Genomic DNA, 18,373 nt, shown 5'->3' with positions numbered 1-18,373 from the left:
AGCTCAGATCAACACATTGTGCTCAGCTGTATCTGCCCCAGTCAGCCCAAACAGCATCATGAAGTCTAATTCTCCAGAGAGAAGACTCTGCAATTGTCTGATTTTCCTTGCTGAAATTAAGTAACACATACTTTTTTCAAACATACTTAGTTGATGTATGTTGTCTCTGGTTGCTTCTTAATTCAAAACCCAAAGGGCAAAGCAATGCCCAGGCCTTTATCTTACACTACAGATCCCTTAGAAGTTTAGGTGGGAGGGAGTGGTTTAGAGAGATAACTCATTTAGTTGGTAAAGTGTTTACTTTGCAAGAATAGAGGCCCAAGTTCCATTCCCAGGACTCACTTAAACATGAAAAAAGCCAAATGTGTTGGTGGTGGTGCAAATTTATAATCCCCGTACGAGGGAGGTGGAGAAAATGAATGTCCAGGGCTTACTAACTCGCTGAGTTCCAAGACAATGAGAGAATGTCTGAAAAGCAAAGTGGGTGGTATCTTGAAGAACGCCAGCCAAGACTGACCTCTGGCCTTCACACACATCACACATGCACACACACCTGTATCGGGAGACACATGTGCGCACACACAGCTCCGGGTTGCGTCCATAGACAACCTGTGATTGAAAAATCGCTATGAGTTGGTGGAACCTGGCCCCAGTGCTTCACACTGAGCCCGTGGATCTCTCTGTAGCCTCTATAACCACACCAAGAGAGGAAGCTAGAAGCGTATGGTTTCCTGAGTTGCCTGGGCTCCTTCTTTACCAATTGGTGAGTGTCTTGGTTGAGGGTAAGGATGAGGCAGTTGAGATAAACACCTGAAACTGGGGTCTCTCAACCTTTCAGATCTGTCTCATGAAGACATTTCCTACTCCCAGTCCTGGGGACCAAATGTAGGACCTGATGTATTCTAGGCGAATGTTCTGCCACTGCGCTACTGTGAGCCCTCTGAAGTCTTTCTTTATTTGTTTTGTTCTTTTTTTTTTTTTTTTTTTGAGACAGGGTTTCTCTGTAGCTTTGGAACCTGTCCTGGAAGTAGCTCTTGTAGACCAGGCTGACCTTGAACTCACAAAAATTTGCCTGCCTCTGCTGGGATTAAAGGCGAGCGCCACTACCGCCCAGCCAGCCCTGTGAAGTCTCAAGCTGGGATTTGGGAGGTTCCCATTGTTTGAAGAGACTTCACTTTTGAATTCTGGCACTTGATCTCTAAGATTTTGGTGGAGGCCCCCCCTCCGCCACCGATATCTGCCTAATTTGAGCCCCAACCCTATGTGTGTTCACATAGAGGTTAAAGGACAAGCATGGTGTCTTTCATCAGGGTGCGTCCTCTTTTTCTTCTGAGACCAGGTCTGCCACTGGCCTAGAACTCACCAAGTAGGCTACTGTAGCTGGCTGGCCAGGAAGCCCAAGGAATTCACCAGTCCCCGCCCTTTCTGCACTTGGGTTGGTAGCACACCACCATGCCTGGCTTGTTCCATGGTTCTGCAGCTGGCCCTCCTTGTGATTCCTAGCAAGTACTTTCCCCACAAAGCTGTCTGCCTTCCCCCACCTCGCTGAGAGGGGATCTCCTTCTGTAGCCAGGGTTAGCTTGTAGCTCACCGTATAGACCAAGCTGACCTCTGCCCCGCAGCAGTCTTCTCTCGACCCCCGTAGCGCTGGGGTGACAGACGTGAGCCTCCACATCTACTTTGCTGAATGTTGTTCTTACCCACTCAGTCAAGCCTCTGCTCTGATCTCCACCCTCCCTTTGCTAAGATGTGTGGTCAGGGTGGAGTGAATGCTTCTTGTTCTCAAGAGGCAAACCTGGAAAGCAGAAACAGCAAGGGAGACCTGTCTGCAGCGTTCATACACGAACTGCATTTCAAGGAGAGGATAAACAGCTGTTGGTCCCAGTCTTTCTGCTGTTTGACCTTTTCCTCCTCCAACCCCCTCCTCCTTTTTTTGGGGTGGGGGGAGAAGCAGGGTCTTATGCAGTCAAAGCTGGCTTTGAACTTGTGATGCGTTTGAGGATGCTCTTGCACTTTGAGGCCCCCGCCCTGAGCTCTTGAGTTGCAGGTTTCCAGGCATGTGCTGCCAGGCCTGGGTCTGTGGTGATAGGAATGGACCAGGGCTTCCTGTATTGTAGGCAGACACTACCCTCCGAGCTCCATCTCAGACCCCACTGTGTGGGCCTTTAATAGAAAAGAGCTTTGTTAAAGAACTACGCAGGTTGTTCCTCTGGCGTGTCTCTAACAGAGGACAGGAGCTGGATGCAATTAGTAACCATTTTGGATGTTCCCTCCTGAAGATACAGGGTGAGGTAAGTCTTTCTAGGGTCCCAAGGTGAATTTATTGGATTTTTCTTGGGAGGGGTAAGGAGGAGGAGTAGCAGGGAAGTCTGAGCCCTTTCTTTGCTGTAGTAATAAGAGCGGCAGGCGGCAGGGTTGCTTCCCCTGCACCCGGCCGCCCGCATGGCTTATGCCCAAAATAATTACACCAGAATTGTATTCTTTTAATCACTGCCTGGCCCATTAGTTCCAGCCTCTTATTGGCTAGCTCTTACATATTGATCTAACCCATTTCTAATATTCTGTGTAGTACCACGAGCTGGCTTACCAGGAAAGATCTTAACCTGCGTCTGTCTGGAATGGGAGAATCATGGCGACTCCCTGACTCGGCTTCTTTCTCCCAGCATTCTGTTCTGTTTACTCCACCCACCTAAGGGCTGGCCTATAAATGGGCCTAGGCAGTTTCTTTATTAATTAACCAATGAAAGCAACAGAATACAAGACCCACCTTCATCACTTTGCTGCACTGAGCCACCAGGAAGGGGTAAGGAGGAGGAGTAGCTGGGAAGTCTGAGCCCTTTCTCTGCTGCACTGAGTCACCAGGAAGGGGTAAGGAGGAGGAGTAGCTGGGAAGTCTGAGCCCTTGCTCTGCTGCACTGAGCCACCAGGAAGATTCTCAACTATCATTCAACCTTTCACCCACCTGGCACGCCCTGAGGCAAACATTGTCCTCCTGCACACGGCATCAGGCCTGGCTTCCAGGTTCTGCTGTTTTTGAAGGACAATGCTTGTTCCAGCCTTGCTGGACATTAGGGATGTCCCGATTATCAGTCTTTCTACGTCGCCTCCCTTTCCTGGCCACTGGAGTAAATATTAAAGGAAGGGTTAGGAGGTAGAGGTTGAATGCTTGCAATGCATGAAATTCTGGTTTCCACGCTAGGGCCACTTAAACTACGCCTGTAATTCTGGCACTTAGGCAGGAGGGTCAGACGTTCAAGGTCATCCCCAGCCGCATGGTTTGAGAGTAGTCTGGGACACATGAAACACGTCTCAGCAAAACAAACAGAGCCTGAGCTCACAGGGCCAGTGCTCAGTGGAACTCTTTGACATATTCTGAACCCTTCTCTTCTCAAGAAATTTGAGGTGTCTGAGTTACAACTTATTGTCAGAGACCTTGGCTCCAAGAAAGGAGGGGGACTAAAAAAGCTGTTGATAGAAATGTCATTTAAAATGAAAAGTCGGGGCTTTTGATGAGAAAGTGATGGGGAAGGGTCCCGGGGATAGAAAGGGGACCATTGTCTGCTATGGAAACAGGAAGTGGAGCAGGAGGGGTAGCATGTGATGTGGTTCTGATGTTTCTGACCTGCCGCAACACTGGGATTTCTTGGGGATTTTTCTTCTAAGACAGATGCAGGGTTTCTGCCCACAGTAGTAGAATTGGAATATTTGTAGCAGGGCTCACACCTCAGAGTTTTTGAAAAACAGCATTAGGTAAATAAAGTGCATGCAGAGTTTAGAAGGAGTGTGTGTGTGTGTGTGTGTGTGTGTGTGTGTGTGTGATATGTGTGTCATGTTTGGGGTTTTAGAAGGAAAGTGTGTGATGTGTGTATGACGTTTGGGGTTTTCATCTTTTTGTTTATTTGCTTGATTTTGTTTTTGTTTTTCAAGACAGGGTTTTTCTTTGCAACTTTGGAACTTGTCCTGGAACTCGCTCTGTGGACCAGGCTGGCCTCGAATTCTCAAAGATCCACCTGCCTCACGAGTGCTGGAATTGAAGGCATGCGGCACCACCACCTGGCTATGTTTGGGATTTTGAGTGATTGATTATTTGTGTCTTGAGACACTGTCCTGCATATATGGTTCTGACTGGCCTGTACTAGCTATGGAGCTCGGCTAGCCTCAGGTTTTTGGCATTCCTCATCCCCAGCCTTTCTAGTGCTGGAATTACATATGTGTGCAGGTTACCACAGTGCCGGAGTTACATGAAAGCAGATAACCACAGTGCTGGAGATACAGGTGTGCAGATTGCCACAGAGTTGGAGTTACATATATGTACAGAGTACCACAACTGGTGAGGGAGATAATATAATTTATCTTGGGTAAGGTTTTATGTTTGATTATGACATCACTTGTGTTGGTAGCTAAGGTTGATCTTCAATTTCTGGCCTTCTGGCCTCTATAGCCTGAGTGCTAAGTTCACGGTGGGCCACGAAGGCAGCCAGTCCCAGCCACCCCTTCTGTCAAGGAAAAGAATGTTATTAGTGTAGCAAATTTTTTTTTTTTTTTTTTTTTTTGAGACAGGGTTTCTCTGTAGCTTTGGTGCCTGTCCCGGAACTAGCTCTTGTAGACCAGGCTGGCCTCGAACTCCTAGAGATCCGCCTGCCTCTGCCTCCTGAGTGCTGGGATTAAAGGCGTGCGCCACCACCGCCCGGCAGTGTGTAGCAATTTTGTATTGGAAATAATTGCTAATCACCAAATTCATAACAAATGATGTGAGATACCAAACCTGGCTAGAGGATTTGCAATAAGGGAATGTGAAGCTTCATTGTTGTGGCCTTGGAAGGATGCAGATATGCTTTAGAATGTATTCTTTTATTAATACACACACACACACACACACACACGCCCATAATCACACAGTAGAATCAGAAGTTCCCAGTCATTCTTAGCAAATTTGAAACCTTGTCTCCAAAAGGGAGAGGGGGCAGAGAGAGGGAGGAAAGAACCTAGCCAATAACATATGTAAACAATGAACATATGTAAATATGTAAACATGTAAATACACAAACATGTAAATATATAAACATGTAAACATGTAAATATATGCAAATGTAGAGTGTGGGTTGAGTAAAATATATAGAAAGGAAAATAAAGGGTAAATACAAGGGGAGGAAGGAGTGCCAGGTGCAGGTAATGGGCATGAGTTACTAAAGAGGATATAAGGGCTAATCATTTTTCTAGTTCTAACTGTTATGCTAATAATAAAAATGCCGCAGGTTCCCAAGTGGCAGCAGTGGGCAGTGGGTCCTGAGTCCACGGTGAGCCACAAAGGCAGCCAGTCCCAGTCAGGGAGCCCCTGAGTGGCCCGCAGGTCATGAGGGCCAGAGGGTCCTAGGCAGGAGCCTGAGATGGAGCAGCCAGTCCCACGAGGAGCTGCAGTGGGTGAGAGACAGATAGGCACGGCATGCAGAGTGAGGTTGGGTATTTATTAGGTGGATTATAGAAGGGAAGGGAAAGGGGAGCCGGGGAGACGAGGGAAAAGCAGTGAGAGGCCGAGAGAGAGAGAGAGAGAGAGAGAGAGAGCCAGAGAGAGAGAAGGGGAGGAAAGGGGAGAAGTGGGGAGAAGGGAGTGAGACAGAACTGCTTCTCTGGGAGAGAGATGGAAAGGAAAGACTCAGGCTGGAAGCTGAAGATCAGCCTGCCTGGGTGGATGGGGGAGGGAGTGGACGGGGCTTGTCTCTTAATGCTTTCAGGTTGAGCAATGATAGCAGGCATGGTGGTCCACACTTGACCCCAGCGCCTGAAAGGCAGAGATAGGCAGTGGCCTCTGAGTTCTGTGCCAGCCAGTCTACAGCTAGTCCTTGTGTCTAAGAAAAAGATTGCACAGAGTTCAAATGAGAGAGAGGCGAGAGTATGATGCTCTTCCACTGAAAGGGAGTCCTAGAAGGTTGATCAGACTGGCCTCGAAGTTCCTCTGTAGCCCAGTCTGCAACTCTCAGCCCCCCCCCCCCCCCACCTGACCTCTGGTAGTTGGATCACAGGCCAGTCCTACCAGGCTGTACTAGGCTGCAGATCTTCAATGGTACCATAGATGTTAGCATTGTGGTCTGTTTGTTTTCAGGATTGTTCGCCCTGTTTGCTCAGTGAGTTACTAACTGGCAGGATTAATCAATAGGTACCTGTTGTCCCAGACTTTATTTCCCACCACCCGAACAGTGCTGAAAGGTCGGCTTAATGCGTGTGCACATGCTGGTCACACGGGTGCTGACCTCCTGTAAAACTAGCGCTGCTGTTTATCATGACACAGGTGCACACGTGTGCTGACCTCCTGTAGAGCTACTGTTTATCATGACACAGGTCACATGTGTACTGGCCTCCTGTAAAACTAGAGCTACTGTTTATCATGACACAGGTCACACGTGTGCTGACCTCCTGTAAAACTAGAGCTACTGTTTATCATGACCCAGTGGCCGTGCTGGCTGGTCTGATGTCAGCCTGGCATACAAACCAGACTCATTCGAAAGGCGGGAACCATAGCTGAGAAAAACGCCTCCATAAGACCTGGCTGTAAGGCATTTTCTTAATTGGTGGCTGATGGGAGAGGATCCAGCCCATTGTGGGTGGTGTCATCCCTGGGCTGGAGGTCCTAGGTTCTATTTTGAAAGCAGGTTGAGCAAGCCACTTGGAACAAACCAGTAAGCAGCACCCCTCCATGGCCTCTGCAGCTCCTGCCTCCAGATTCCAGCTTGCTTTTTGATCATGGTGATTTGTCACAGCAATAGATAGAAACCATAGCTCAGATGGTGATAGAATGGAAAAAACACATCATTTTTGTGTCTTGACTTTTGAGATGCACCTGTTTGGGGGGGAGGGGGTGTTTGTTGTTTTTTTCCAATCAGAAATTACATGGAAGAGAAGGGATAAATACAATCTTGAGAGATGTCGCCACCTAGTGGAATAAATGGTGTAACCGCTCACGCCCATGGAGTAGTGCATGTTAGTGCATGTTCTCTCTCTCTCTCTCTCTCTCTCTCTCTCTCTCTCTCTCTCTCTCTCTCTCTCTCTCTCTCTCTCTCTCTCTCTCTCTCTCTTTTATGGCAAGGCCTCACCGAGTCTCCCAGGCTGGGCTTGAACTCCTCATGTAACCCAGCAGGACTTTTGAAGTTGGTATTTTGCCTCAACCTCTTAAATGATTGAGATTACAATGTGCCCAGCCCAGGGCACTGCTTGAAGTTAGTTAGCCCCAGAAGCAAGTGGAATTACAGTCAAAATTCCTAGTTAAGGCTTAAAGAAAAGGTGAAATTCAGCGCGGGAGGGGGCTGGAGGCTGAGCCGGTGTGCAGACTGAACTGTTGGTTTTGTCGTTGGTTTTGTGTTGAGCGTGGCCTTGTCAAGTTCAGAGTTCTGAAACACCTTACAGAAAAAGATGAAGAACTCTGCCCTTGCAACGTGTGTTCTAGGAGGAGCCCCAGAAATGTTCCAGAAAGTCTGGATGAGGCTCTGCTAACTTAGCCTTCCTTTTCCAGTTAAAAACGACATTTTACCAGTGTTCTAGCAAGCGCATGCATTCCTGGCTTTAGCAGCGGGCTGGCACAGATCTCTTCAGCAGAGACAGCTGCATTTATTTATTGTATCTATCAAGTGAACTGTGGTAGACGTGAGACTAGTGAATTAGTTAATGCTGTTTAGTTAGCTTTTAACCCAGAGCTGCCATGAGTGATGTGTAGACGTTCAGAAATCCATTATGGAGTCACTGTGTCCTAATAAAGAACACCTGCACAGTGCATCTCGTGGGAAGTTTGATGTCTGAAGCTGGTTTGGTTTTGACATAAGATCTTTCTGTGTTATCCAGGCTGAGCTCAACCTGTAGGGGCCACAGAGCTTTTCAAGCTCAGTTAAGCACCAGGGGAACCAGGAATGTTAAACACACAGGGTTTTCTCTTCGAAGAAAGAGATATAACCTGATTTCCTCCCAAAGCCTGGGAATGGATGAGGTTAATAGCCTGGTGACCTTGGTTCTGTCTATGTGACCGAGACCTCCAGGCCCTTAAGACGTCACATGCAGTCCATCTATAGAACCCTTCTTTATGGGGGAGGTCACGTATACCTTATGTGGTTATAAAGCTTCGATGCAGATATTCCTTAAGTTTTGTTGTGCACCAGGAAACTTTGCTCCAAATTGTGCTGTACTTAGAGATGCCTGAAATAACCTGTCTAGTTTCAGGCTCTTGGAGTTCGAACCAACAACCGCTACTGAGTCATGATGAGCGGGACTTCCTTCTTGCCTCACACCATTTGACACTCTGCTGATTTTTGTGGTCATAGAGGCCACCCATGCCACCCCTCCCACTATCAAACTCCCAATTCTCCTGCATCAGCATCCTCTGGGATTATAGGTGTCCATCCCCCACAGTTGGATTATAGGTGTCCATCCCCCACAGTTGAGATTATAGGTGTCCACACACCACAGTTGAGATTATAGGAGTCCACACATTACAGTTGGGATTATAGGTGTCCACACACTACAGTTGGGATTATAGGTGTCCACACACTACAGTTGGGATTATAGGTGTCCACACATCACAGTTGGGATTATAGGTGTCCACACACTACAGTTGGGATTATAGGTGTCCACACATCACAGTTGGGATTATAGGTGTCCACACATCACAGTTGGGATTATAGGTGTCCACACACTACAGTTGGGATTATAGGTGTCCACACACTACAGTTGGGATTATAGGTGTCCACCCCCACAGTTGGGATTATAGGTATCCACAAATCAGTTGGGATTATAGGTGTCCACCCCCCACAGTTGGGGTTATAGGAGTCCACCCCCCACAGTTGGGATTATAGGTATCCACACATCAGTTGGGATTATAGGTATCCACACATCAGTTGGGATTATAGGAGTCCACCCCCCACAGTTGGGATTAAAGGTGTCCATACATCACAGTTGGGGTTATAGGCGTACACCCCACACAGTTGGGATTATAGGTGTCCACACACCACAGTTGGGGTTATAGGAGTCCACCCCCCACAGTTGGGATTAAAGGTGTCCATACATCACAGTTGGGGTTATAGGCGTCCACACACCACAGTTGGGGTTATAGGCATCCACACATCACAGTTGGGATTATAGGCCTCCACCCCCCACAGTTGGGATTATGGGTATCCACCCCCCACAGTTGGGATTATAGGCCTTTACCCCCCACAGTTGGCCTTATAGGCCTCCACCCCCCACAGTTGGGGTTATAGGCGTCCACACACCACAGTTGGGGTTATAGGCATCCACACATCACAGTTGGGGTCCTAGTTGCTTTTCTGCTTCCGTGATAAAGCTTGACTAAAACCAACATGGCGACGGAGAGGGGTGTATTTGATTTACACATCCTGGTTCCAGTCCACATTGAGGGAACTTGAGTTGCGATCTGGGGACGAAATGAAGCAGAGGCCACAGAATATGCTGCTCACTGTCCTACTCCCTCTAGGTGGCACTCAGTCTGCTCTCACAACAGCGTGCTGCGCCTCTCACAGGCATCTGCCAGCACGAACACGCCCCACAGAGACAGCTGTGCCCACAGGCCAAGGTGATGGTGGCAGTCCCCCAATTGAGACTCCCTCAGGTGACTCTTGCCTGTACCAGGCTAACAGCCGAGCATAACCAGGAGAGCCAGCCTGAGCATTTATTTTCTATGGACTTTGCTTAGTGCCAGGTTACCACCTCTACCTATTTTACAAGGAAATAAATGATTTATTTTTATGTTTTACATTTATTTTAATTTCTTCTCTTTTTCTGGTTTTTAAATTTTTCATTTTGTCTCTGTCAACATGGAGTCACCTTTAAAGTGTGGTGACGTCCTAAAAATGAACACTTGCTTCTGTCTTCGCAGGTACCGGCTAGTTCCACAGGTCTTCTTTCCTGAGCAAATTTACGATGTCGTTCGTGCCACAAGATACTTCCTGCGGCCAGAAGTCTTAGACAAGTACAAGGTGGACCCTGCCCGAGTTGCTGTTTCAGGAGACAGTGCTGGTGGGAATCTGGCCGCTGCTCTTAGTCAACAGGTAACAGCATTGCCTCAGGGTGCTTGCTGTAGCAGGGTTGGGGGAGGGGTGGGCATGCCCTGCTGATGCTCCTGTACTCCTGGTGGGGCTGCTCAGCATGGGGCTAGCACCCACACATGACTGCTCTGGGAGGTTTCTTGAAGGGGGCGCTGAGGAGTGTCTCTGAAGAGGCTCAGGAAGATGTGTGGGCACGAAATAGCCCTACCTACCTGGCACTGTGTGACTTGCAGAATGGGTTATTTTGACTAAAATTTCCATACCTGTAATTGTTTTCGTAGAGTTTTAAGAGAAATTAAAATGCTAAGCCATTTTCCAAAGTTTCATTTACTTTTATTATTTGGTGTTTTTGGTTTGTTTTTTGAGATAGGGTATCATGTAGTAGCCCTGGGCAGTGTCAATTTTTCTATGTAATTTAGGATGAGCGTGAACTTCTGATCCTCCCGCTCCTACCTCCCAAGTGTTGAGATTACAGTTCTGTACCACCACTCCCAATGTATTTGTGTTTTGAGACATTGTTTTACTATGTAACCCAGGCTGGACTAGAGCTTCTGATCCTATTGCCTTAGCCATCTGGAGTGCTGGGCTTGTTGGTGCAAACCACCATGCCTGGCTCATAGGCCTCAAAGATAGACAGAATTTGGGGTCCACCATGGAGAGCTGTAAGTCCATGCCCGAATCCCTCTGTTCTATGAGCCCTGGAAATGTGAAGATAAGGTCATCCAAGGGTTTAGTGAGACCACGTGCACACAGTCCTCACATACATCTTACCAGGAGATGGGTTCTGAAACCAAGTGAGGACAAGATGTGGCATCCACATGCAGAATTTTAAGTGCTGGATTTACAAAATGGGACAATATCGTCACCCATGCAGAGTCACCAGTGAACTGAGGCTGCTGGGATGGGAAGTCGTACCCCCTCCACCTTGGGCTCCCTCTGAGCATGCGCTCATTGCTTGCCTGTGTGAACTCACTGTGCCAGCACAGAGACTGAAAGCTCCTGTCGCCAGTACCTGTGAACCCCGGAGTCCCACCATCCCTTATTCACGCTCTGTCCTTCTCTAAAGGAGGAAGATTTGTGATTTTTTTCCCCCTAATTCAGAAGTCATTGCCATTTGTTGTCTAATAGGAATAAAAAGTTCGGTTACCACGAGTCTTTCCATCTCCTTTTTAAATGCTGGATTTACAAAGTGGGACAATATAGTTACCCCATGTAGAGTAAGGTTTATAATTTACACACATGTAATGTGCACCAAGGTGTGTAAGTACTAAAAGATAGATAGAAACAAGTAGAGCATTATTGGGGGCATAGAGGTCTCATGGGTCACATAACAGGGAACTCATTCAAAACTGCAAGTCACAAACAGTAAACGTGCCTTAGGAGTTGTCCAGCAGCTTAGCTTGGTGACATGGAACGCTTTATTTAATTCTAAAAAACCCACTCGTTTATTTAAAACATTCTGTAAACTGCTTTCTATAAAAGTATCCGATGCAAATAAAATCTTACGTTTCTTCTATTCTAGTTTAGTTACGTTGACAGCCTTAAAAATAAGCTCAAACTGCAGGCGTTAATCTACCCGGTCCTCCAGGCTTTGGATTTCAACACGCCGTCTTACCAGCAGAACGCGAACACTCCAATCCTGCCGCGCCACGTCATGGTGAAGTACTGGGTGGACTACTTCAAAGGCAACTACGACTTCGTGCAGGCCATGATTGTGAACAACCACACGTCACTGGATGTGGAAAAGGCTACGGCCCTGAGGGCCCATCTCGACTGGACATCCCTGTTGCCCCCGTCCATCAGAAAGAACTACAAGCCTGTGGTGCAGACCACAGGTGATGCCAGGATCACCCAGGAGATCCCCCAGCTGCTGGATGCCTTGTCCTCCCCGCTCATCGCAGACCAGGAAGTGCTTCAGCGCCTGCCGAAGACTTACATCCTCACCTGCGAGCACGACGTCCTGCGGGATGACGGGATCATGTACGCTAAGCGCCTGGAGAGTGCAGGTGTGAACGTGACCTTGGACCACTTTGAGGATGGCTTTCATGGTTGTATGATTTTCACAAGCTGGCCGACTAACTTCTCTGTAGGCATCCGGACTAGGAATAGTTACATCAAGTGGCTGGATCAAAACCTGTGACGAAGTAACTTCTCAGATGCACGAGGCTCTCGACCTCCATTCGCTTTGGAAGGATCGGCTCCTCTCCCTTGTTTCTCATGTGTATTGGAACCTGTACCCTGAAGACCTTATGATAATCTACGTTGTAAAAGTGACTCACTGGCAAGTTTAAAAACATCTTGGCCATTTTCTCTATTTTTTATTGTCGTCCACGTGGTACGAATGGTCACAATTTGAGGAGCTAGAATTAGCCCTAGGTCCTGTCTCTATTATGTTCTTTCCACAAGAACTTTTCCAGTTGTGGGTGCGGTGGTAACTTCTGAGGAACTGAATAAACGTGAGCTTTTTCTTCAGTTCCCCGGTTGACGTGGGTGCAGAGCAGGGGCCGGGCACTCGGGGGCGCTCCGAAGCAGAGCCAGGGACGGCCTCTGACAATGGCTGTGTTTCCTGTGGGAATTTTCACAGGATTTCTAGCAGGGTGGACTTCTCAAAGGCTTTTCTTCCCTCAGAGTGTTAATCTATGAACAGGATGATGTACATTCAGTGCGGGCTGAAAGGAGACTTGAAAGTTCCTTTCTGCTCCTATTCTGGAAAAGGAGACGGTGCATGTACTTGATGTGTCCCTGGGAAAATCTTTTGGAGTCAAACTTATTTATATGTAGAGTAGGTTTCTTATTATAAAATAAGTAAAGATAGAAAAACCAAACAGCCTGTTGTTACTTAGGAATACTCTCCTGGCGTAAACTACTAAGAGTGGTGTGTATATATTTGGGATAGTGAAAAAAACAAATTATACTTAATAATACCTTAAAATTACGAGAAGTACTTTTAGAAGTCTAGTCCGTTTTTGGAAGAAGGGCTAGTCCATTCTTGAAAACTCAATTTTTTCACATGTAGCTGAAAATTAGACAATTTTGGTATAGTGTGTTGTTTATTTTTTAAGTTATTTATTGTTAATATACATAGCTAAACAGGATTTTTCTGAAAGACATCTATTATAAAAAAATTAAGATAAAGTATTTTTAAAAGAAAACTACCATAGAGTTATATCCACATGTGATTTTGTGAGGAACTAGATAGTAGTAGTAGTAAGGATCAAATACTTCAATATTTATATGCATATGCAAATTAAGATAATTAGAAACTTTTTTTTATAGTACAGACATCCAAGTAATGCTGTCTGACCATCCTGATCCAAATCAGAACTATACCAAAATCCAGAATTTTGAGTCTGGTCTGATGGCACAGATAGAAAATTCCAGACCATGGAAGTTTATTTTGTGTATAAAATTATTAAACCTGTTGTGTGAAGTTACCCTCAGGCTATGTAGGTAAGGTGTATAAAAAGCACAGATGAATGTCTCATTTAGATTTGGGTTCTATTCTCAAGATATTTTTATATATATGCAAATATCCCAAAGCTAGAATAATTAAAACTCTGAAATGCTCTGGTCCCAAGGTTTTCAGATGAGGGATACCCGACCTGTAGTTTAATAATTGACAGGTACACATGATCATCTGTGCCCATGATGGCCAGTAGAACCGTCATGGCATCTCCCCAAGTGAAGGGCAGGCACCAGCACTGCCCACTCCCTGAGTTTCTCCATTTAGCTCTAGAAGTTCCAACTGCCCAGCCTTACCATCATAAATGGTCTTCACTGCCAGTGTGGGCATCTTGGGCATAGGAAGGAATTACAGATCAGAGATGAACACCCAGCCCTTCTTCCTGTGCTCCAACTTGTGCCCACAATCCATACTGCATTTCAGGATGGGACAGAGAATACACAACCAAGTTGTGGTCCAGGTCATCGTGGAAAGAGAGCAGCAGAGCCTTCCCACTTCATGAAGGATGGGTCTTTCCTGTTTCCAGCTACAAGGCAACAAATGAACACTTTTACTCTGACTTTCATGTATCGTAAAAGCTACTAGCATCTTTATACATAAACAAATGTAGCGGTGTGTGTGTGTGCTGTGCGCGTTTGTGTGTGCTGTGTGCATATGAAAATACTGTTATAGATAACCTTGCTGATGTGCTCGAGCCACTGTCGCTGGTCTCCCTTGTCTGAAATCTGAGCGCAGAACTACTGGATCTTTGAGGTCACTTCTAACATCAGTCTTCCCTCTGCTAATTTTTGATAGGTCGTAATTTTGAATACACCAACATGCTCATCTCTAAACACTGATTTTGCTTATGAATAGATTTTTAAAAATTGGCCACATAGCATCAGTGCCTCCACAGGGTCACCTCTGTTCACATTTAGGATATAAATTGATGCCCATCTTCAGCTGAGGTTATGGGGAAAAATCACAGGGTGTTTTTAAAGCCTGAGATTTTAGTTCTTGCTTGAGTGACAGCTAGCTTCTCGCGGTGCTGGGCACGGCACCCAGGTCCTTCCATACTTGGTAAGTGCTTTACCCTGAGCTATGCCTGGAGCTTCATTGCTGTTTTCGTCTACACCATTTAAAGGTGTGAAATATATTTTGACTTTACCTCGAAGAAAGAGGAAAATGTAACATATTCACAGAATTCCTTAAAATGGCATTTTCTTCCCCTACTGTGAGCCACATTCTACAAAAATCACAGACAATAAGTGTTTGCAGATGTCTGAGGAGCTCTCAAAAATGAAAAGGGAATGAAGGGGACAAAGGGACCACCCTGTATCTGATAGCATACTTGGGTTTATTCTTAGAGGTTTGTTATGCTCCACGAGTGATCTCTTTTCAGTGTATCGTAGCTTGGTTTCGTTTTCCTGTTTTATGAAATGTTACACTTTGGAATACTAAGATCTTTGAATCAGAACTTTAACAAATGAAGGAGAATCTTGAGGTGCTGCAGAGTGTGACGTACGACTCCTCGTGGGGTGTTCATGCTCATTTATGAGAACCTGAAGACTTGCCTAAAGATGGCGAATGGACTGTTTTGTGCACGACCTTTTAACCTTTGGTTTTTTGTTTGCCAATTCCCACTACAAAGGGGAAGGCAGATTTTATGAAGACTTTTAGGAACAAATACATTTTATGGACTGAAGATCCAGTATGGCACTGGGAAAGTTTGTTTATGTTTGGAATCTTGTTTGGAAATAAAAAATGGGTTCACCTGGAAGCTGTTATCTGTCCCTGCCTACACTTCCTGGTTCCAACTGGAGTCACTGGCCACTTTCTTTGTATCCAGGTCACAGCCCGAATCCTCTCCCCTAGACTGATTCTAGCTGTCTCTGTGTCACAGACAGGTGGTTCCGTGACCTCCCTCATGACGCTAACTTCCTGTCTGGATGCACTTGATTTGTCCCTGTCCAAGTGAACCTGCCGTAGTCCGGCCCTTGTCTGTAAAGCCCCTCATCTGCCCTCAATGCTGATATAGAAAAGATGAGTGTGGGCTTGAACCATCACAACCAGAGAAGAATCAGTTGTGAAATCAAGTTCTCAAACTTACTCTAACAGACTGGAATATTTTTTTAAGATGTATTTATTTATTATGTGTACAATGTTCTGCCCACATGTGTGCCTGCAGGCTGGAAGAGGGCACCAGATGGTTGTGAGACACCATGTGGTTGCTGGAAATTGAACTCAGACCTCTGGAAGAAAAGCCAGTGCCTTTAACCTCTGAGCCATCTCTCCAGTTCCCAGACTTGAATATGATACTTAATATCAGCATTGTCTTAATCACTATTTTTCTTGCTATGAAGAGACACCAAGACCACGGCAAATGTTAAAAGACAGAGTATTTAACTGGGCACTTAATTCCAGCTTCTGAGGCTTAGGGCATTATCCTTATGCCAGGAAGCAGCACATTCCACTTCCTGCTCCCCGTAGGCTTGTAGCCATATAATGATGTGAAAGTGTATCAGTCCAACTTCAAGATCCCCATAGTGTTTTAGTCTCAAGACTTTCAAAGTCCAAAGTCTCTTCTGAGACTCAAGGCAATCTCTTAAGTGTAACCCCATGGGAAAGCAAAAGCAAAAAGCAAATCACATGCTTCCAACATACAGTGGCACAGAATATACATACATGACCATTCCAAAAGGAAGGAAAAGGAGCAAAGCAAGATCGAAAACCAAACTGCATCTTCATGTCTAATGTCAAGGCATTCTTCAGATCTCCAACTCCTTTCAGCTTTGTTGACTGCCACATACTTCTGGCTAGTTTCACTCCCTCTTAGCAGCTTACCTTCCCAAGCAGCCTATGACTCTGCCATTTCCAACATCTTAGGGTCTCCAGGGCAATCCAGGCTTCACCTTCATAGCTTCATAAATGGCCTATTTAGGCCTCCATTCAGGGACACCCTTGACATATGCCTGGCCTCAACAGCTTCCCTTAGTCGGAGAGGAATAGTCCATAATCCCTTCCTTATATGCTTGACTGTAAGTCAGAAAACTCGTGGCTGCAGCTGTGAAGCTCTGTTGCTTGCTGGGGCTGGGACGTAGCCCCCTGTTCATCTGCTGCTTGCTGGGGCTGGGACATAGCCCCCTTGTTCAATCGCACGTGCACCAGCAGTCTTTTGTCCGTGGTCTCCTTCACTACCTAAGCTCTTCTTCAGTTCTTTTGCACAAGTTGGAGGCTGAGCTGGGTGGGGTCTTTTCTTGAGGTCAGCACTCCCTTTATTCCATTTCGCATCAGGGTTTTCTTTAAGTTTTTTTCTTTAATCTTTTTTTTTTTTTTTTTTTTTTTTTTTTTTTGGTTTTTCGAGACAGTGTTTCTCTGTGGCTTTGGAGCCTGTCCTGGAACTAGCTCTGTAGACCAGGCTGGTCTCGAACTCACAGAGATCCGCCTGCCTCTGCCTCTCGAGTGCTGGGATTAAAGGTGTGCGCCACCAACGCCCAGCCTTTAATCTCTTTATGCACTGGACTTAGCTCCATTACACTTCTTGGTGCTTCCTTTCTCAAGCTATACATTTTCTTTCTTTTTGTCCAGTTTGCTCATTTTCATTACTGATTTGCATAAGAGTGACCACTAATAACCACACGACATGGTCTAGGGTATCTTGAAATCTCCCTTGCCAATGCCATTAATACAAAACTCTCCAGTTTGGCCTTAGGCAGATTTTTTTGGACAAGAATAGAAAGTTTTTTTCTGAAAGTCTCTAAGCCAATTACTAATATTCTTCCCCTCTGAAGCCTCTTGAGCGGGGCCATCATAATCTACATTTCTCTCAATACCACTGTCTTCCATGCTCCTACTAGGATGGTCCAATAAGCCCCACTCAAAGTGTTCAAACACTTTTCTAGTCCAAAGTCCCATACTCTTCCATATTCCTAGGATAAACAGCATGGTCAGCCACTTCCAGTACCAACTTCTCCCTTAGACATTGTTCTATTGCTGTGAGGAGACACCATGGCCAAGGCAACAATTATATATTTAATGAGGGGTTTGCTTACAGTTTCAGAGATTTAGTTCGTTATCATGGTGAGGAGTGTGGCTGTATGCAGGCAGGTACTGGAGCAGTGGCTGAGAGCTATATTTTGATCTAAAGGCACAGAAGACTCTGGGTTTGGCTTAGGTTTTGGAAATCTCAAGGTCCATCCCAATGACACACTTCCTCCAGCAAGGTCACTCCTTTCAATTCTTCTAATCTTTTCAAATAGTGTCACTCTCTGGTGACCAAACATAGGGGCCTGTGGGAGCCATTCTTATTTAAACAACAACAAATGTAAGAATTTAGAAAGCTTTTTCTCTGGACTGAATTGTATTGAAAACTTTAAAGGACCTGCCTCTAAAGCTTTCACTCAGGGTTCAAAAAAAAAAATGCTACAATAAGCGAAGGAACTAAAATCTGAGGGTTAAAGAAAAAGAATCTACTCACAACATATTTTTATATCCATGTCTCTTTATAGTTCTCTCTTCCTGTTCTCTAGTCTAATTCTTCTACCCTAACTCTCTAAATTTCTTAGTTCTAATTCTCTATTCTAACTCTTCTGTCCTGTCTATAATTTCTTAGCTCGAATTCTCTGTCTCAATTCTAATTCCAGTTCCAATTCTCTCTGCTACCCTCTTCTTCTTCTTCTTCTTCTTCTTCTTCTTCTTCTTCTTCTTCTTCTTCTTCTTCTTCTTCTTCTTCTTCCTCCTCCTCCTCCTCCTCCTCCTCCTCCTCCTCCTCTTCCTCCTCCTCTTCCTCCTCCTCTTCTTTTTCCTCCTCTTCCTCCTGCTTCCTCCTCCTCCTCCTCTTCCTCCTCCTTTTCCTCCTCCTGTTCTTCTTATCTCTACTAATTTCTGGGAC

General features: G+C 45.8%; 1 protein-coding gene across 1 annotated transcript in view; it reads left to right on the top strand.

Annotated features, from left to right (window-relative positions):
- Nceh1 (neutral cholesterol ester hydrolase 1) overlaps positions 1 to 12,512 on the top strand; it is a 62,991-nt gene extending 50,479 nt beyond the window's left edge. Inside the window, exons 4-5 of the mRNA XM_057757275.1 lie at positions 9,872 to 10,043; positions 11,563 to 12,512. Coding sequence (XP_057613258.1) covers positions 9,872 to 10,043; positions 11,563 to 12,180 — 790 coding nt within the window. The 3' untranslated portion in view covers positions 12,181 to 12,512. The remainder of the gene's footprint in view (positions 1 to 9,871; positions 10,044 to 11,562) is intronic.
- The last annotated feature ends 5,861 nt before the right edge of the window (positions 12,513 to 18,373 follow it).

The sequence above is a fragment of the Chionomys nivalis genome, chromosome 24, assembly GCF_950005125.1.
Source record: "Chionomys nivalis chromosome 24, mChiNiv1.1, whole genome shotgun sequence".
In the NCBI taxonomy this organism is placed as follows: Eukaryota; Metazoa; Chordata; class Mammalia; order Rodentia; family Cricetidae; genus Chionomys; species Chionomys nivalis.
This window is presented reverse-complemented; position numbering and strand designations above follow the sequence as displayed.